This window comes from Protopterus annectens, chromosome 1.part0 (genome assembly GCF_019279795.1).
Source record: "Protopterus annectens isolate FY-2018-M chromosome 1.part0, PAN1.0, whole genome shotgun sequence".
NCBI lineage: Eukaryota > Metazoa > Chordata > Ceratodontiformes > Protopteridae > Protopterus > Protopterus annectens.
Window position 1 is genome coordinate 1,357,366,635 of NC_056725.1, and position 22,072 is coordinate 1,357,388,706.

Sequence of the window (22,072 nt, forward strand, 5' to 3'; positions counted from 1 at the left end):
ATCCTCTTAAACAACCCTTTATTTTTTTTCAGGAAATGCAAATGCTTCCATTGCCCTGCTTATAAAGATCCAGCTTACTCTGTCAAATGCTTTCTCTGCATCAAGACCTACCAACAACAATGGTATTTTCTGGCATTCTGCTTCCCTCTGGGTAATCAGTTCTTTGTTAATTCTGTCAGATGCTTCCTCCCCCTCCACAAAACCACATTGATCCATATCTGTCAATTTTGGCATTACTTTTGCAATTCTTTTAGCCATTATAGACAAGAACACTTTATAATCATGGTTTAGTATTGCAATGGGCCTGGATGAAGCTGGATCTGATGGATTATACAAAACCTTCCAGATCATTTTCATTTTTTCCCCTCCTAGATCCCAAGCTTCCACAGGAATACCATCTATTCCCAGGGACTTTCCTGTAGATTGGTTATACATCACAATTTTTACCTCATCTCCTCCTATCCTAACCTTTAGTAATTGAGCATCATCTACCTCTAAACTTGACATATTATTTCTTCCATAAACATTTCCATTTGTATCGTTTATCTTCCATAAACATTTCCATTTGTATCTTTTCTTGATTTCCATATTTCTCTGCTTTATACAGACTTTCATAGAATTTCCAAATATTTCTAATACCTCTACAGGCTCTCTTGTTACCTTCTTTGTTATAAACTCCCTAATGACCTGAGACATACCTCCCTGGAATATATGAAAAGAGATGTGATGGAACTCTTGGATTATGTGGCCCAGGCAGGTATGACCCTAGCCCTGAGCTGTATTCTACCATCATCCAGAATGATACCACAGAACAACAAGAAAATTATTGACTTCAACGATTGTCTAGTTTCTGGTGTCATTCTAAGGGGATACAGTATCTTTCTGCTTCGGACAACATGATCGACAGACCTTGATGCTTTGCCAGAGACAGCCTGCATCTGTCACCCCTGGGATTCCGGGTACTGGATAAGGCTCTTGCCACCCCTATAGTGCCTTTTTTAAGCAGTGTTACAAAGACCAAAATTCCACTGTAACAGCTACAGACAAATGCAATCTGAGGGTCATGGTGCTCAGTGCTAGACATCTAAATCTCAAGATGCACTCGCTCAAAGCTGTCCTCAAAATGGAGAATGTTGACATCTGTGCTGTAATGGAGACCTGGTTTAAAGAGGAAGAAAGCACCCCTGCACTCGTAGGCTACAACTCATTCCATGCCTTTCGTCCCCAGAATACGTCCGGAAGCTCCAAAGGTGTTGGTGTCTCCATATTCTTAAAGTATACGCACACCTCTAGACAGGTAGCCCAGCATAATGCATCCAAGATACTTCAGGTACAACTAACACTAAGTAAGATGGCGATACAAGTCATAGCCTGCTACAGAACCCCAAACATGTCCCTAGACTTTCACTCCAAGTTCCTAAGCACCCTGGAATCTATCAAGATCAAACCCAATACTCTCATACTGGCTGACTTCAGCTATCCTTCCATCAACTGGGAAAACTATTCAAATACCAATGTACAGGCCCAACACTTTCTGGAATTTATCAATTCCAATGCCCAGGACCAGGTCATTCTGACTCCCACTAGAGGGAGCAACATTCTTGACCTGGTTATCACCAACATGGGAGACCATTGCTCCACACTTATAGTCAATTCCTCCCTGGTTAAATCTGACCACAAACTGATCACTGTGGAAATCTCCATCTCCTCTACATCCCCCGCTAAGGTGACCACCCTGAAAAACTTCTCTAAAGCCAACTTTGGGCTCCTAAAAATAGAGGTGGCTCACTTCTTGGGACTCATGCCAATGGAAAATAGCTGCATGACTGCCGAATCATACACCAATGCACTGTATGAGAATGTACACAAATGCATGGACCTTGCCATATCAAATAGATGCTGTCCTCCAAAAAAGGAAGCCAATCTGGTAGACCCAGCCATCAATAAACTCTACAACAGATGGAAGAAACTGTTGCAGAAAAAAATGAAGTCACAAGACTGGAAAACCTCCCTTATCAGTCTCAACAAAAAGCTGAGATACCTTATCAAATCATCTAAAGCCAGCTATGAAGGCAGAATTGCGGCTGACATCAAAAACAACCACAAAGCCTTCTATAGCTATATCAGTAACTTAAAGACAATAACCAGATTTGCTCTAAGTTATTGTACAATGGCACGTCCTATACTGAGCCAACAGATATTGCTAACATACTGGTTGACAGATTCATTGCCAACTTTACCCCCCCCCCCCTGGCTAAGGGCCCTATCACAATACCAGAAGAAAACCTGGTGCCTACCATTTCTGCAGCACAGGTAAAAGCTGCATTGTCCAAAGCCAAGAATAAAGCATCCATGGGACCTGATAATATCTCTGGCTGCATCCTACATGAGCTACAAAATGAATTGGCACCATATCTGTGTGCCCTGTTCAATCACAGCCTTACCTCAGGCTATGTCCCTAATGCATGGCGCACTGCTACAGTCATCCCACTCCATAAAAGGGGAGCAACTACAGACCCTGGGAACTATTGCCTCATTAGCCTGATGAGTCTGGTATGCAAAGCTATGGGGTGCATCATCATGGACCTGCTTAACAAAGATATAGGCACTCTCCAAAATCTTGACTCCACACAGTTTGGCTTTGTCAAGGGGGAGATCCTGCCTGCTGAACCTGGTTGACTTCTTGTAGGCAGTCACCGAGGATGTGGAATAGGGTAAGGCAGTGCATACAGCCTACCTTGACCTGGTTAAGGCCTTTAATACCATTCCTCGATTAGGTGTCATTGATAAACTCACCAAATTAGGCATCAATCCTTACATCACTACAGCCTACCTCGACCTGGTCAAGGCCTTTAATACCATTCCTCGATTAGGTGTCATTGATAAACTCACCAAATTAGGCATCAGTCCTTACATCACTAGGTGGGTTGCAAACTGACTCACAGACAGGACCCACAGAGTGAAAGTTGTGGATTTCAAGTCAGACTGTCGACCAGTCACAACTGGAATCCCACAGGGCTCGGTCCTGGGTCCTCTGCTGTTTGGCATCGACTTCTCAGAAGTCCAGGCCAACACAGAAGGACTCTGGCTGACCAAGTTCACTGATGACTGCAAGCTAGGAGTCTTTATCAACTCCCCAGGTGATGCAAATATCCTACAAAAGGGCCTCTCTGAGACCATTTACTGGTGTCAGAACCATGGCCTGAAGCCAAAAATGCATTATCATCCCCTTTGGAAAAAACTCGGTTCCCAAGAATTACCATGGTGATGGAAGCCCACTGAGCACTGAAGGGGCCATAATAGATCTGGGCACCCAGGTTGACAGCCACCTTACCTTTGACCACCACATTGCCACTGTGGTCAGAATGTCCTTCTATGTGGCACATCTTATAATCAAAGGTTTCACATCCAAGAAGAAAGAGGTCATCATCCCTCTCTACTTATCCCTCATTAGACCAGTCATCGAATATAACACTCTATTTGGCATGTACCTGACCAGACACATACAACAGCTGGAGAGGCCACAAAAGTACCTCACAAAAAGGATCCTAGGCCTTAAATACATGTCCTACATGGACAGACCGAAGAAACTTCAGCTGTTCTCAGTCTCTTATTGTCTACTTAGAGGTGATCTCTGCTTGACTTACAAAGCCATGTCTGACCCAGCCCTACTTGAAATGCTACACCTAAAGAAATCCCAATCTCCCCATGCTACACGATCCAGAGATCACAACCTCATTACCACAATTAACAGAACCTGCTGGAGGGACAGATTCATCTCCCAAAGACTGTCCATAGTCTGGAATAAGCTTTTCATTCATGTCAAGCAGAGCACCTCACTGGCCATCTACAAGAGAAATCTTGACGAGTGGATGGGTAACAGAAAATTCACTCCAAGTATCATTCCTGTTTCCCTAACTAACATCGGGTGGCACTGTGCCTGGGCAAGTTTTTTGGGCTAGGATTGTAAAGGCTCCAGGGCCATTAGCCTAGTACATACCTATGAACCTGTAAAGCATGGTGACAGCCCTTTCTACTTCCTGTTGCATGAGTCATTGTGCTAAAAATGTTTGTGCTCTAGTGTTTATTATAAAAAAAGTTGATTAACAGTAATCTTTCTAAACTCAAGTATATTATCGAGGTAATCCCTTATTTTCTGCTTAGTATTCTGCAGTTGATCTTCTTCTTGTTCTATGAGATTCCCCTTATTTTGTAATACTTTAACATTTGTCAGTCCCTCTAAATAATCTTTGTTCCTTTTTAACCATAGCTCATTTTCTTTTATTTCTACTCTTTTTAAACTCCACCTTAACTCTATCCCACTCCCTAGATATATTTTAAGAAGTAATTTCTATCCTCTCAAATAACTCCTGAATAATTTCTACTTCCCATTCCTTAAATTCCTCTGTTTTCAACAGATATGTTGTAAAGCACCAGTGTCTCATTTTTATTTCATTACCATGTGTTTTTATTTTAGTTATTATTGGTGCATGATCAGAAATAATTATTGGGCACATATCAAGACCTTCAGTCAAATGCACACATTCCTGTGAAATGTAAATTCTGTCTAGCCCATCCCAGTTTCTGTATCTTGGGGAATAATACGTAAATTCAATCCAAACTCAATTCACAAATTAATGAATTCACATATTCCATGCCAAATATTTTCATAAATTTCTTCAGAAATTTACCCTCCTTTGTTATACTTTCCCTTCTGGTCCTCCAGACACATCTTCCCTGCTGCAAATCAAATTACAGTCCCCATCTATAAGTAATATTCCTTGCTGAAAACTGAATTATTTCTCTCTGAATTTTCTTAAGCTCCATTATGGCAGTTTTAGGTGGAATATAAGGATTATAAATACATGCCAGTGTCATCCTCCTCCCTTGCCAGTAGACGCTTACCACTAAAAATCTGCCATTATCTTTTTTATCCTCTTCTTTCACTATTGGAGCTCCTTTTGCAATTAATGTAAGTACTACTTTTTTCTTTTGTCCAAGATATTCCACTGAATAACCATCCTGAAAAACTTTAATCAAATTCACATATTCAGTTCTTTATAGCTGTCTCTCCTGTAACATAGCTATTTGAAGTCTACATTTTTAATATAGTTCACTATTCTTTCCTTTTTGTATTTATCTGTGAGACCATTGACATTTAAAGACATTACAGGAAGCATCATTGTATTAAAAAGTTATTATTCCCACCCTTTATGTACAACACCTTTTTTGTTAAATGCCTAGTTCCAGCTTTTGTGTTATGTGCACACATTGTTTGGCAGGTTGAACTTTTATATAGTTGTTTCATGTTATATCCATTTAAGCCTAAACTTATTATTTTATTGAAAATGCTCAAACAAAAATAAAACAAACAAACCCCTAATACTCCCCTAAAACCTATTAATTTAATACTAACACACAAAACTATGTACATTATTAAATATTGAAGTTTTACCCTGCTAATAGGAACAAATGTCCCAAACTGACAGCCACACTCACAGACTTGAGTTAACCTAATGGTTCAGCATGTGCTTCTACTATGTGCTAACTGGTTTTGTCTTATCTTTATAGCTCTCCCAGCTGGGAAAACCCCTGTATACTTTCAGAAAACTCCCATTACTTCTAGTCAACTCTCATGCTGCCTTCCTTCTCTCCAACATTTTCCACTGAAACAATTGAAAAGGCTTTACAGGTACAGTGACTTTGTGGTCTTTATTATCAGACGAACAAGAAGCAGAATCTTCTTCTGTTTCACAGCTCACTTTTTGTTGGACAAACTTTTTCATTTCCTCCTTAGCATGTACTTCATCAAAAAAATGATTTTGAGCCTCCAGGGAAGAATACCTTGAGGACAGATGGTACAGCAGTTTGAATCTCACACCTGTGTCTCGACACTCCCGGAATAGTAGAATGAATTTACTCCTCTTGTGCCTCATGTGCAATGAATAATCATTCTCCACAAACACTCCGCTGTCTCCCAATTTTAGTATTTTGTCTTTCTGCCACAGTTTTATCAGAGATAAATAGTTAAAAACAAACACCGCTGAGCAAAACAATGGAGGATTGCAGTCTCATTTAAATCACAAGTAGCTCCTAAATCCAATAGCCAATGATGTAAATAATCCAAGTGCAGGCGAGGTATGTAAAAAGCAGGTTTATTAATAAAAGAGGTGAGCTTTGCATGAGCTTCTTCAGACCTATACAACTAAACTGTCTGTAAACATCAGTTTAAAAGCCAAAATGGCCAAAATCCTGTCCATTATTTAAAGGTACATGGCTCATTAAAAATATCATGTAAAAAGTCATATATAAAATTCCTATACACCATCATAAAACAGTGCGGCATTTCAAAACAAAGCCATTCATATTCATATCCATTATTGGAATAAATAAATCAAAAGTATGTGTGACAGATGGGGAGGAAAAATTTTAGTAACATAACTATCAAAACATTGACAGAGCATCTATGCATATAAAGGTTCAAAAGACCCTACTGGCCACAAAGTAAAAACTCTTCATAGCCTCTTAACATCTTTTGGACAATAACCTTCTTGATTTCAGCAGAGGTCAGGGGAACCCTTCCATTGAGACCTGGGGTGATATCTGCCCTAAACTTAATAATCCAATGGATTTCCCTGGTCTCTGTATAATTGTTAATGTCCCTCTCCTGTATGTCCTTGAGATCTGTTCCAAGATCCTGAACTTAAAACGATGCTCTTGACCTTTGTCATTAGTGTGTTTGGATAGTGCATTATGTGTAGTACCTCTCCTTGTGTGGTATACATGCTCACGAATCCTATCCCTCAGTGTCCTATTGGTCTTGCCTACATAGTAGGCTGGACAGACTGTGCAGCAGGCTAGGTAAACTACATCTCTGGACATACAATTGCCCTCGTCCTGATGTAGTAAATACCCGAACCATATGGATATCGGAAGACAGGGTCGGTTTCTATATATGGACAAAATTGCATTTGTCGCATGTGGTCATGTAGGGACCCAACAAAGCAGGTGGATCATTATGGACCCGTGGGTAGCAGAGCAAACTCTTTAAGTTCTTTTTATTGCGGTAAACGAATCTAGGTCGAGTACCTGTAAGGCTCTTAATAGTTGGGTCACCTGACAAGACGTGCCAATGCTTACAGAAAATATCTTTAAGTGTACCTACATCCCTGGTGTAAAAAATGGGAAATGCAATTCCATTGTCCATATTTGTACCGCCCTCTTGGCTATCCAAGCCATCACTGGTCTCTCCAGCGTATATTTCAACAGCACCATCTGAGAAATATGGTTTCGCTCTGTCTATCCTCAGATCTGCAATGCCCGCCATCCCTCTGGAGATATCTAAGTGGTCATAGCCACGTTCCCTCAATTTGCTGCTAAGGTCTCCTAATTCACTTGCCAGATGACTGTCTAGGGGTGTATATCTAGACATCCGCATTGATTGTCCCTTCACTATGTTCTTGTATACATAGCCAGGATGCATGCTCGACGATGCAGCAGTGTATTCCTATAGCAGGTCTTGCGGTAAACACCCCTGTTGACTTTCCCACAGGGTAATTTTTCAACAAAGACCTCTTATCAAGGAATAGTGGTCTTCGACCAATCCATAGTAAACTTCAGAAAGGTGACAGACATGTTGATCTGTGTAAAAAAGGACTCTAATTGTATTGTAGAGCCACTCCACACAAGGAAGAGATCATCCACAAAACGCCTATAGAATGGTACTGACTCCTGAAACAAACTATTCTGAAACAAGAAGCTATGTTCCCACTCTGCCATCACCAAGTTGGCATAGCTATTGGCACAGGAAGTGCCCATAGCTACGCCATCCTTCTGCAGAAAAATCTTGTCATGGAAACAAAAAAGATTGGATTCTAAAATAATAGCCAACAACATAAGAATCAAATCAACATCATACTTCAGAGGGAGGTCGGTTCTCCTCAGATATGCACCTACCATTGCTCTACCTTCCTCATTGGGTATAACCGTAAATAAGGACTGAATGTCCATGGTGACCCATATGAGGTCTTCAATTCCAGAACAAGTGTTGATATATTGGTAGAAATCCAACAAAAACTGTCTGGTATCCTTAAGAATGAACCTATTGGCATCAACCAATGGTCTGAGTTGTGCCTCAACAAAAAGTGACAGGGGTTCAGTTGACCACCCTCTCCCTGCAACTATGGGTCTAAGAGGTGGATGTAGTGAATCCTTATGGATCTTTGGGAGACCCTGAATGGTAGGTAATAGGGGATGAACCACATTGAAAAATTCATATAGAGAAGTATCAATAACACCATTATCAAAAAGACCAAATAATATGGAGCGTATGCTCTCAATGATGCTGTCCACCCTATCATTGGTAATAGGAACATAAAACTTGTCATCAGCCAACATTAGTAGCATATCATTATTATACCTGTCCATGTCAAAAACAACTGGTAGAAGATGAGATATATAGGTTGAATGGGTCAGAATCTGGCAACAGGAGAAGGAAATATAACCTCAGCCTTATACAACGTAGGGCCTTGGACTCCCTACGTAACAACAGGGAGATTATTATCCGACCCGCAGACAAAGGAGGTGGGATTGTAGTATTCACTACATCCACCTCTTAGACCCATAGTTGCAGGGAGAGGGTGGTCAACTGAACCCCTGTCACTTTTTGTTGAGGCACAACTCAGACCATTGGTTGATGCCAATAGGTTCATTCTTAAGGATACCAGACAGTTTTTGTTGGATTTCTACCAATATATCAACACTTGTTCTGGAATTGAAGACCTCATATGGGTCACCATGGACATTCAGTCCTTATTTACGGTTATACCCAATGAGGAAGGTAGAGCAATGGTAGGTGCATATCTGAGGAGAACCGACCTCCCTCTGAAGTATGATGTTGATTTGATTCTTATGTTGTTGGCTATTATTTTAGAATCCAATCTTTTTTGTTTCCATGACAAGATTTTTCTGCAGAAGGATGGCGTAGCTATGGGCACTTCCTGTGCCAATAGCTACGCCAACTTGGTGATGGCAGAGTGGGAACATAGCTTCTTGTTTCAGAATAGTTTGTTTCAGGAGTCAGTACCATTCTATAGGCGTTTTGTGGATGATCTCTTCCTTGTGTGGAGTGGCTCTACAATACAATTAGAGTCCTTTTACACAGATCAACATGTCTGTCACCTTTCTGAAGTTTACTATGGATTGGTCGAAGACCACTATTCCTTTTAGATGTCTTTGTTGATAAATTACCCTGTGGGATAGTCAACACGGTGTTTATCGCAAGACCTGCTATAGGAATACACTGCTGCATCGTTCGAGCATGCATCCTGGCTATGTATACAAGAACATAGTGAAGGGACAATCAATGCGGATGTCTAGATATACACCCTAGACAGTCATCTGGCAAGTGAATTAGGAGACCTTAGCAGCAAATTGAGGGAACGTGGCTATGACCACTTAGATATCTCCAGAGGGATGGCGGGCATTGCAGATCTGAGGATAGACAGAGCGAAACCATATTTCTCAGATAGTGCTGTTGAAATATACGCGGGAGAGGCCAGTGATGGCTTGGATAGCCAAGAGGGCGGTTCAAATATGGACAATGGAATTGCATTTCCCATTTTTTACACCAGGGATGTAGGTACACTTAAAGATATTTTCTCTAAGCATTGGCACGTTTTATCAGTTGACCCAACTATTAAGAGCCTTACAGGTACTCGACCTAGATTCGTTTACCAGAATAAAAAGAACTTAAAGAGTTTGCTCTGCTACCCACGGGTCCATAATGATCCACCTGCTTTGTTGGGTCCCTACATGACCACATGCCACAAATGCAATTTTTGTCCATATATAGAAACCGACCCTGTCTTCCGATATCCATATGGTTCGGGTATTTACTACATCAGGACGAGGGGCAATTGTATGTCCAGAGATGTAGTTTACCTAGCCTGCTGCACAGTCTGTCCAGCCTACTATGTAGGCAAGACCAATAGGACACTGAGGGATAGGATTCGTGAGCATGTATACCACACAAGGAGAGGTACTACACATAATGCACTATCCAAACACACTAATGACAAAGGTCAAGAGCATCGTTTTAAGTTCAGGATCTTGGAACAGATCTCAAGGACATACAGGAGAGGGACATTAACAATTATACAGAGACCAGGGAAATCCATTGGATTATTAAGTTTAGGGCAGATATCACCCCAGGTCTCAATGGAAGGGTTCCCCTGCGACCTCTGCTGAAATCAAGAAGGTTATTGTCCAAAAGATGTTAAGAGGCTATGAAGAGTTTTTACTTTGTGGCCAGTAGGGTCTTTTGAACCTTTATATGCATAGATGCTCTGTCAATGTTTTGATAGTTATGTTACTAAAATTCCCCATCTGTCACACATACTTTTGATTTATTTATTCCAATAATGGATATGAATATGAATGGCTTTGTTTTGAAATGCCGTACTGTTTTATGATGGTGTATAGGAATTTTATATATGACTTTTTACATGATATTTTTAATGAGCCATGTACCTTTAAATAATGGACAGGATTTTGGCGCCATTTTGGCTTTTTAAACTGATGTTTACAGACAGTTTAGTTGTATAGGTCTGAAGAAGCTCATGAAAGCTCACCTCTTTTTATTAATAAACCTGCTTTTTACATACCTCGCCTGCACTTGGATTATTTACATCATTGGCTATTGGATTTAGGAGCTACTTGTGATTTAAATGAGACTGCAATCCTCCATTGTTTTGCTCAGCGGTGTTTGTTTTTAACTATTTATCTTTGAGCTTGTTGTTCCGTTGAGCATTCACTCCACTGGTCCTCTTTATTCATTACAGTTTTATCAGAATCAACTCCTGCTGGAAGGATTACATCTTTATTTTTAAAGGTCTAGGTTGCTTTCTCACATCCAGGTTTGGAGCATACACACAACTCCTGCTGAGGAATACCAGTCCAGTTGCTTATTTGTGCTTTCATAGAATTAATGCAGTCTGTTACTTCCAACTTCTGTGGTATAGCTGAAAATCTCATGTTTTCCCTACTTGCTTTATCTTCTATTACTTTTTGAAACATCTCTTCCTGAGTAGTCTCACATTCAGCCAGCCTTTTCTTCATTTCAACCTCTGATTTTTGCAGCTTTATCACCTCATCTGAATATCTGTTTAAAGTTTCTTCCATTTTCCCAACCTTTTGTTGTTTGTGTTGATGTGCTCCATCAGTATTTCTTTATTTTAACTAACTCTATGTGCAATTGTCTTGTACCTTCCTGTAGGTTATTGGAAGTCATGTCTGGAGGTTGCATTGTTTTTTTGCTGAACAACTGTAGAAATGTCCTCAGTCAGTGTTTCTTTGTCACTTCTTGTAGTTGATTTTTTCTAGGTGCTCTGTATTTCTTTTTCCTGGCATCCAGGCAGTACACTTACTAGCCTGTTACTGAAATGTACCCATAAGCACAAAAGTCTATTGACCATCTCTGTTGAGTTTATGTTTTTACACCTGGAGAGCTAGAGTTAAGCTGTTATTCAGTTGGCAGCCACCTTGGAAGCCCTTCCACACAGTTATATTCTAAATGTTTGCTCTTAAACAAGGATTTATAGAGTGCTTCCTCACCTCAACCAATAAAACTCTCCACATGTTTAAACAAATGAGGAGGTTTATTTGTAGTTGAATTCAGTAAAGGGCAGTTTGATGTGTTTTATGTAGGAAACTTAGTGATTGGGTGCTTTTTGATAGATAGCCTCCCCATTTGTTTAAACATGTAGAGATTTTTATTGGTTCCTATAATGAAAGGGTAGTAAAAAAAAAACCTAGACTGGTTCCATTCTTTATTTAAGCCACATGATTGGCTGTAGAATGTTGAGATCTGAAGAAGGCTATGGCCAAAAGCACTAATCTTTTATTTTTTTTGTTGTTTTTGTTTTTTATAATAAATGTTTTGTTGAAGACTGGAAACGAGTCATCCATGGTGGCATTTCATTATTCCCCTTTTCTCATAAACAGTACACTGTCCCCAGACTAGCTATAGTGACATTCTGTACACTCTTCTGAGGTTTGGGGGTTTTAAAGAAATAATGGTTATAGTGTTCACAGCCCCTACACAAGCTATAGCAACATTATGTGCACACCTCAGTAGGTTGATTGTAAGAAGTAATTTAACCTGGAATGACCACACTGTCTTCAGCTGCCCACACATGTTGCACTGGCCTTCTTTGTTTACTTCTAAGTAAGGTCAGTTTAGACTAGCTGAGGCTGAGGGCAGAGGCAATTATTAAGCCTGTGTCAAAATCCAGTTATACAGCTTGGTGAATGGGGGCCACTTGACCCTCAGAATCTCAGAGGGTCTGGATATTTGTTATACTTTGTGTGCCTTATTTTTGAAAGATTGGTGACTTTTTTACTGCTACCCTGAAGTTATATATGGGTCAGGCAGTATTGTGCATGCTACAGACAAAATCTGTGATATCTTTTTTAATTTGTTAATACAGATACACTGACTCTGTTCCCAAAATCTAGGCCTATACATGCTGTACTGCATTTTCACACAAATGCACATGCATACTGACACTCCCCTTGACAAGCATGTATGTGCCACAAGATACACACACACACACACACACACACACACACACACACACACACACACACACACACACACCACAGTAAGACTGGCTTTATTATGATTTTAGCAAATACATTGTTTACTTCTACTCTTCTCTTGTCAAATCTGTGCCTACAGTTCAGCGGTAAGTCATGTGTATTCAAAGATAACCTTTGTACCCATCAGTTAAATCCAGTTTACTGTGTACACCTCAGATGTCACACTGTAGCTGGATAAATAACTACTCAAAAAATAAGTAAATGTCATAGCAATCAAGTACTCCATCTTGCTTTACACAAATGCACACTACTCTTCCAAAGCCAGATCAGTAACTGTCTAAACTGAGCAAACAATAAGAGTACCAGTCTCTTTCATTCAGAGACATCTCCCACTTACATCCAGCAGCTATAATGACTTCTGTGCACACTTCAGATGACCGACTGTGATAAAAAAATGACAGCCTTGTAATAATTTCAACTTTGTTCCACACATTAATGTATTCCAAGTAGCTTCACACAGATCACAGTAATCCTACAAAGCCAGAATATTGAGTATACAACACTTAGTAATATGTCCTTCATAAACAACCCTAGCAATTATTGTTAATGTGTCTGTGATATCCCACTCTTGTTAAAAATTATTCACATTTTTAGTGACACAATAAGAAACAAAGCAAAAATATTGTGTAAACAAAGGCCCTAAATCTGGGATAGATTTGAAATATTGCTCTTACAGAATAGGAGAGTTGTTACAGTAAACAGGTTTGCATAGTATTAATACAAACACAAATGTCTGTCATTATTTAGTGACTGCAGCCCAATATGATTGCCCAGGAGACCACACATTTTATGATGAACACATAAAAAAGTATAACTTAAACTTGGGGTATTCATATAGATACCTACTTAATAATGGAGGTGTGAAGGCACACAAACCAGAGTCAATTTTTAAGTGTTACTGTAATTCACTTAAATGGTAATGGAACAACAGGCTTTGGATCAGCATGCATTTTCTGAGCTATATGTGGCACAAAAGTCAAATGTCTTGCATTACTGGCTGTAACTCTTAGCAATTTACCACAAGAGACAGGCGAAAAGTAAGAAGTGGCATTCTGCAAAATCAGAGACAGTTCAGTGGGTAAAATTAGGGAGCAGTGGCAGGTACTTCATCTGCTCTGCAGATGGGTTCAAAACTCCGTATATCTGGTTGCCAGCAACTTATTTCATGCTGTCACCACTTTTTGCTACAACTTCCATCCACAGTTCCTACCAATTTCTCCTATTTCAGTATCTGCAGGCTTTGTTCTCCTTGTGTGATGGCAGGGAGTAGAAAGGTCGGTGAACTTATTGGCCAAGTCCATTGCAACTGGCCAGTTAATTCACATAGCTTCTGTTCCTTGCTGTAAGGCCAGTTGTGTGTTTTGTATGTGTCATGTAGGAATGCTTTCTTTAGTTTTTAGCAAATGCTATAAATGGGTTTAGAGGAATATTGGAATGATGTCAAGGCTGCTGATGAGCTGTTAATTGTGCTTTAATTCTATAGAGTGAGGCCTGTGGTATTTTAGGGTTTTGTGTGTGTGTGTGTTTGAATACTAGCATCTGTCTTTACAAGTCTAGTTTGTAGATTTTTTGATTTAGTTTTAATTGAATGGCACAAATAATGTGGGTTTGGGGAATTTTAAAATGGTTGATGATGAAGCAAGGATGCACATAAACTATATCAGTACAACAAGCCTGGCTGATGATAAACTGGAAGCACTACGATTTTTCATGAAACACTTTATCAGCACTTGGAATGTCATGTATTTTTCTCAACACTTTTATTAAATTATTCTGAATTTTTAATCAAAGACTTGAATTGCTGATGCTTCACTCTATCTATTGCTGTGTTGTGTTTGCTGTCGTGTACTGTTTCTGAAGTAACTCAAAGGAGAGGGAAGAAGGTGAGCTTTTCTTTATCTCAATCTTCCCATTTTCTCATGATTTGTGCAACCTCCTAGGTAGTGTATTGAAAAATCATGGGTTTGGGGTAGAGCACCCATATTTGGGATGCAGAGTAAATAGTCCTTGCAAAAAAATCAATGTTTAATCAGTGTTTTGCAACTTATTTTTCTTTTGGGAGGTTTATTCTTATGAAACTTTTAGTTTAGGAAGTTTCTGCTATGATGTTCTGAACCTGAATTAATCAACACTCAGTGTTTCACTACAAAGCCTTACACATTTATGATGATGCTCCAAGAGTGTAGATAAACCGTCATATCTAAGGAGCATACCAAATACATACTTTAGCACACATTTTATCTGTGGTCCACCATTACTATAAATATATCCATAACTAATATATTAATTACATAACTGATTACTATTAAATAGCGATATTCAATTGGAAGGATGTCAAGTCGCTGAAGGTAGTTTCAGAAAATATGAATATATCAAAGTAAATTTGCTGAAACTACCTTCAGCAACAGTGGAATTTGTCTTTTTCTCTACTGTTGTGCAGCCCTGGAGTTGGTTTATATAACTTTGTGAGTGTGAGGGTCTTGCCCCCCCCCTGCAAAGAAACTTTCTTTGTGATATTATTCGAAGGCATATTAGGTGAACATTATTTGATGTATTTATGTTCTCTGAAACTGCCTTTGCTGGCTTGATATAATTCCTGCTATATAATATGTTTAATTACTATATGTACACATTTCCTAATGTTACACACCTGGCTAATAAAACACAACACTGTATATTAATATTACTGTGCAGTTATCATGGCTGTTCTGGCTCAAGAAGAATAAAATTGTTTCATATTTTAAAGGATATGTGCAATGGCAGTCCAGCAAAATCCAGAAGAAAACAAAGTCCTCCAGCTTGCTGACAAATATGACGAAGATGAAGCTGAGAAAGACTTTCTACTTTCCAAACCAATCTGTTTCCTTATTGTTGGAAAACCGGTAAAAGTGTAAATTATTTCTGAACTTGATATGAAATAACATCACTGCATTAACCTCAACATTATTTTAAATGGCTTATTATTTTATTTACTTATTTCAAATTTTCTTACGTGATACAGTATAGGGTTAGCCAACTGGCAGTGTGAACATTAGCTCTAGGTGATTGTCCCTTTTGAAGTGACACCCCGACCCCATGTGGAAATGGAGAAATATGGGCTGTGGATGGATGGATGGATGTATTTCATATACAGTTCACAAGAACCACTAGAGCACAGAATAAGATGATAGATAACAACAGCCCTTCCTGAGGGAGGAGTCCATTTTTATTTACAGGTGGAAATCCTCTGTCTTGTCTCTCCCTGCAGTAGAAGGTACTTCTGCTGTCTTTTTTTACAGAGGTATTTCTCTGGTGTCAGCTATCATGACCCCTAGAAGAAAGCAACATTACAGTGAACCAGACTCAGCTCTACTTGCCACTTCAAAGCAGTTTATCTCTTAACTCTGTTTTCCTTTGACAAGTAGTTCAGCTGAACATTTGAACCAATTTTTAAGTTACTATTTATTAAAATGTCTTCCATAAATAGTTTTGCTAAAGTTATATGCGAATTTACTGAAGGACAATGTTATTTCCATGTCAGATTATATTTAGGTATGACTGTGTGAGATAAATAGAAGACCTCATTTTGAAGGGTGTTCTTGTCTGGGATCTCTGTGTTATACTGATACGTATGAATGCTATTGAAAAAACAGGTTTATAACCTAGAAAAATAGGGGGATAAAAGGAGGAGTCAAAGAAACTGTAGAATGGTAAAGAATCTAAGAGAAGGTATAATGAAGATTCATATAAAAGATGGGTTCTGTTGACTATGGCAGGTTAGTGGATAATTCACTGTAGCCATGTCTGTGAGACTGTTGATTTGGTATATTAAAGGGGTAACCTACTGGTGGTCAAAGATTAAACATTCGAGCTTCAACTGTCCAAGGCTCAACTCGTTGATTACTGGAGTTCCTCCATAGGAAATCACTGTTGGTGAGTTGTGACAGAGGAGGTTCCCTTTTGAGGGGAATTTCCCCCTTCTTCAAGTTGGTGCATCAGTGGAATTAGTGTATATAAATTTGGAGTGTGTGGGGAGCGGGGAGCTTGCCCCTCACATTGGGGCTTGTTCCCTTGCAAAAACACTTTAAAAAAGTGTTTTTCAGAAGGATTGTTTTCAGCAAATGCAATTTGGGGATTTTGATCCTCTGTGTGCTCTTTTGCCCACTCATAGTGAAAGCATATTAAAGTTATGGGGATGTGGGGGCAGAGGCACTATTTTATGTGGTGTGGAGGCAAAGCCACCCATATCTAAAATATGTTTTGTTACTGTTTTAGTTGGGTGGTATATGTGTGTTTTTTTTCTGTATACTTTTAGGAAGCTAGTAACAGGTTTTGGCTGTAAATCACATTATTTGTTTTCTAAAAGTTAAGTTTATTTTTTGTGTGTAGGTTTGGGTGTTTGATGTTGGGAATGGATTAATTATTGTTACACTGTATTGTTATATTTGTTGCATGTTGCTGATATAGTGTGTTTCATTTGTGTTTGTTTGTTCAATACATTTTCAGTGCTTGTGATTCATGAATGTATGTATATAACCGCTAGTTATGTAGTCAAATATGTAGTTAGACAGATAGATAAAGCCAGCAGACCCACTGTCTGAGAAGCCAGATGGATAAGTTAAGCTCACTGTGTTGCAGGTTAGTGGAGAGGGATTACTGACTGTGTAATCATCCTCTGGTGGAGAGCAGAGAGCTACCCTCTTTATTGTGGTTAGCCTGTATGGTGACAACATGCCTGCACAGCAAAGCTTCCGCTGCAATTTTTAACTGGATGCAACACACAGTCAAAGCTTCACCTCAGAAAATCTCACAACAGAAGCATTGTGTGCAGAGGGCAAGCCCCCTGCACCCCATACTCCCCTTGCTTATACATACTAACACTACAGTCAAACAGCTATTGAGAAAAGCCCACACACATGGAATTACTGCCCAGACCAGGGAGGTGAAATTGATGACCTTGTACCTTTTCTATTTACTGTTGATGAACTGTAGGTCCATTAACAAAGTTAGTAATGTGGAAATGCCACAATAGGGTTGATAATAGACACATTGTATATGTAGAATGTAGTTTTTCATTCTAATCAGTTCAATCAATGAAGAAAACCTGATCCAACTACTTATAATAGCCCACCACAGCCTCTTATCCTCACGCTCTGGTAGCTTAACAGACGGGATGAGGAATGAATGTATTCACAAGGTGGCAAGAGGGCTGAATAGTTATGGATGGTGTAGCATAAGCATGCTGAAGCACAGACATCATTATATTCTGACAGCAACAGCAATGAAAGATTGCATATACAGCTCAGACTTTGCCTACTATTTAAATATGAGCAGTGTAACATACTGTTGTGCAAATCCACAGTAAATGGCAGAAGACAACTTATATATGAAGAGCTGCTCTGAATCATAAAGCAGTGAACTTTTGACTTAAATTAACATTAAAAGAATTAGTGATGCACCAGCATTGATGTTAGGATGTGAATGAGTTGCTGAGATGGGGTGGTAGGAATGTGGCAAAGCACATGAACCTCACCCTGACCAGGCATATATTTTGGAGTCCACAAGCCACCTACAGGGATGGAATTATACTAGGGCTGCTAGGGAACACCTTCCCACTTCCTCATACACAACTCTCGCTATCTAAGAAAGTGAATAAACTGATAATGCTATTTGGATGGGAACTAATGGGTCACAGAGTTCTCACCCAGTCCAGGGATACCTGGCTGTTGCCCCTGGAAGGAACAAATAAGCTGATGGGGCATAAGAGGGAGAGCCACGTAGCAATTCCTGTGGTGGGATTTAAAAAAAATTTCTATGTAAGGACATAAACATTAAATATAGCATTGTCAATAAAAATAGTAGGCAAAGGCACACTGCGATTACATTATGTTACAGTGGAGTATGGTGCTACCGTATTGAAGATCTTGGGAATCTTACTGAAAAACTACTATCCACCTGATACATTTGTGTAAGACAAGATAGCTAAGCTGAAAAACAGGATAGTTTTTTTATATATAGTGACATGAAAATTCCTGACAGTTTGTGGAGTACAAAATATGTAGTGCAGATGACATCAAGCTGGGTGCATGTATAACCACTGCAGAATATCAGAGGTTGTTGAATCAATTATTTGCATGGGTAAAAAATAAACTGTAAATTAACCTAAAAAATGCATTTATGAGACTAAGAATGGTTATGCCACCAGGGATGGAGGAGAATAAAGGCTGCAGAGCAGTATAAAGATATGAAAATCATAAGTAAGTCACATAAACCAGACCATACCAAGGTAAAATAAAAGGTGACCACTCTTCCTTGCTATGTGTCTAGTATGTGTCCAGACGTTTTGATGTCCTTTTTCAACTCATTTATAAGGCCAACATTGGAATATAAGAACTTTGTACATTATGTGTCCATGAAAGAACAAATGACACAGGATATAAAAGCCATTACCTAGAGAATAATAGGAATGAACTTTAGCCTATGACCAGGTTATCCTCCCTGAGTTATGTACAATTAAGGCATTGTCTCATTCAGGTGTATAAGGCATTTAGGGAAATTGTTTTGACTAAATGCATATGATTAAAGAAGGATGAATATTCAGTCAGTCTGAAGTTGAGGAGCAAAAGCTGTAGCCTGGCTGTAAGAATGTCTTGTAGGAAGAATGTGCTGTTTACTATCAGAATAACCTACAAGTGGAACAGACAACAGAACTTTTAGAAAAAGTGGATAATATTTGGCTGCTCTGAGCATTGCTGGTAAGTATGTATATGATAGAAGGTACACAAGGTTTCTTAGTGCAGAAAAGCATACTTAAAACTAAAGCATACTTAAAACTTAGCTTGGAATATATGACATGATACAGTATGACTATATGATACAATATGTATGTTATAGGTCGTTTCATGCCATACTTGTGGGACCAGCTTGGCAGAGTTCCTATTGTGAACAAAAATGATTATAGCTCTTCTATCATTGCAAAAGACTGTGATTTAAGTGGCCTTACTGACAGCACCCCTGGCTGGAGGTGCAACTAAAAAGAATCAAGCCTGCTACTACAATAGTTGCAATGGTGTAAGACATCCACCAAGGTTGCATCTGAAACACACTGTCCTTGCCAAGATGCATCATTAACAAAAGACTGGCAACACCACCAGATCTGGCTCAGTTTCAAATGGCCACATATTATCCCCCTCAATGTGTTAAACGGAGCTTGTAAAAGATTGCTAATACAATCTTATCACCTGTCCTGATGGAACAGTCCTGGTGGAACAAACTTCTTGGACTGCATGCATAGTTAGACTGTGTATACATTGACAGTGATCCATTTGAATAGATTTGGGGTGAATCTGATAACCTTAAATTTGATGAGTTAATATCAGTATTTCCAAGCTTTCACCTAGCTAACAATGGAACAGATTTTGGGCCAACCAAGCCATTTATGTCTTGCCTGTATGTCCGTGACCCTTTTAGTTACAGCAATACACAGTCTTCTGTCATGATTGGTGTTTCTCCATCAGTTTAAAGGAAGCTTTAATCTCAGGAATTATCAAGAACTGCTCTTTAAATCTCAGTGTCCTGCGTAGCTATCACTTTATTTCAAACTCCCCCTTCATCGAATAGATTATTGAGAAAGTGATATCTAGGCATGTTTGGATCCATATTAGAATTTCATGGAATTTGGGATCCATTTTAGTCTTGTTTCGGAGCATGCCGCTGAACTGGCACTGTTCTTGCATGAGTTGCTAATGATCTTATAGTTACTGTTGAACGAAGGTAATACTCAGTCTTGGCCCTCCTTTGCCTCTCTGCTACATGCAGTGTAGTTGACCATTTGATTATTTTGCAGCACCTGAAAACCTGCTCTGGAGTCTCTGGTACAGTGCTTAATGGTTTGTCTCCAATCTCTTAGAGTGTGAGCAGAATGTAGTTTCAGATGTTAATTTCTGTTCTACTTATCCTCTTTGTTGCAGCATCCAGCAGAACTCCATATTGGGTCCTCTTTTTTATTCACCACATGTATGCTGCCACTTGATGATTTCATTACAATGAGAAGTAGGAAGTGTTTATACTTCTACACCTCTCCTTCCCTCAAGAGTGGGTGGCTTACCAACCACATCAGGTTTTGGAGCTAGAGGAGAATACTTAATTGACTACATATTGATTCATACCTGTGCCTGAAGTTTTGCATTGGGATAGCCCTACATACAGAACCTGGCAGTGTAGCTGATGTATTTCTACTATCAAATATTCTGTCCCTTTGTTACCCATTGTTTACATAGTCTGTGGGGTTAAAGTAACTATTACCTCTGCCCCCTATGCCGGAAAAGGAGAGGAACTATGTAATGCTGTAAATTTCTTGCCTCTACTAGGCTGTGGTAGCTGACACTTCTTTTCTATGTGCTTTTCTTAATGTGACTAATTAGTAAATTGGCCTTAGGTGTGTGTATGTGTGTGTGTGTGTGTGTGTGTGTGTGTGTGTATGTGTGTGTGCGTGTGCGTGTGTGTGCGTGTGCGTGTGTGTGCGTGTGTGTGCGTGTGTGTGTGTGTGTGTGTGTGTGTGTGTGTGTGTGTGCGTGTGCGTGTGCGTGTGCGTGTGTGTGTGTGTGTGTGTGTGTGTGAGGTTGGACACCAGGCTGGCAACTCAACACCATAAAAACTCCACTGCCAATCATTCTGTGGACCATTGTTCCACTGTGACGACCCCTATATGGGAAAAGTTAGAAGAAGAAGTATCATATGATGCACCTATCAACTCACTAGATGTGTCTTCAGAAGAACCACTCTTTACAAATATCTCCTGCAGAGTAATGGCTGCAATATTCTTTACTGAGACATATTTAACAACTTAGTTTCTCTTGTACAAGTCTGGGATTATGTATACTAGATGGTTATAGTGATAATATTGGGGGGCATTCAGAAATGAGTAATGCTGGTGAAGTGGTACTCGTAATCTTTTTTTTTTTTTTTTTTTTTTTTTAACTTTGCATGTTCCACATAATGTGGCTAGATATACATCTAAACTAAATGTCACTGCACCTAAGTGTAGTGACATTTAGTTCAAATGCATAGCTAGCTATGCTATTTCCATTATGTGAAACTCAGAATGTTTAAAAAATACACCTGAGTAGGCTGAGTAGCACATTGCCAGTGCTACTCATTTTGAGTACTAGAAAATAACTTAATACAGAAAACTATATATTATCTGTGTGAAGCAATCACTAGCTTATTTTCTGATGACTGCTTCCCAGTAGTTTACCAGACAAATACTAGTAATATGTAATATATAGTTCAGCAATGAGGACAGTTGTGCACTGTACTATCAAAGAAGCACAAAGTTACCTGTGGGGAATTCCCAATTCCTTTGCCACTTAAAGCAATGTAAAAAAGTCATTTGGTCACAACAGTGTATGTGTGCCACATTTTTCTCAAATGA

General features: G+C 39.3%; 1 protein-coding gene across 1 annotated transcript in view; it reads left to right on the forward strand.

The window, feature by feature from the left end:
• Window positions 1-22,072, forward strand: part of AK9 (adenylate kinase 9) — a 2,653,312-nt gene that overhangs the window by 74,243 nt on the left and 2,556,997 nt on the right. Inside the window, exon 2 of the mRNA XM_044066804.1 lies at window positions 15,407-15,542. Coding sequence (XP_043922739.1) covers window positions 15,417-15,542 — 126 coding nt within the window. The 5' untranslated portion in view covers window positions 15,407-15,416. The remainder of the gene's footprint in view (window positions 1-15,406; window positions 15,543-22,072) is intronic.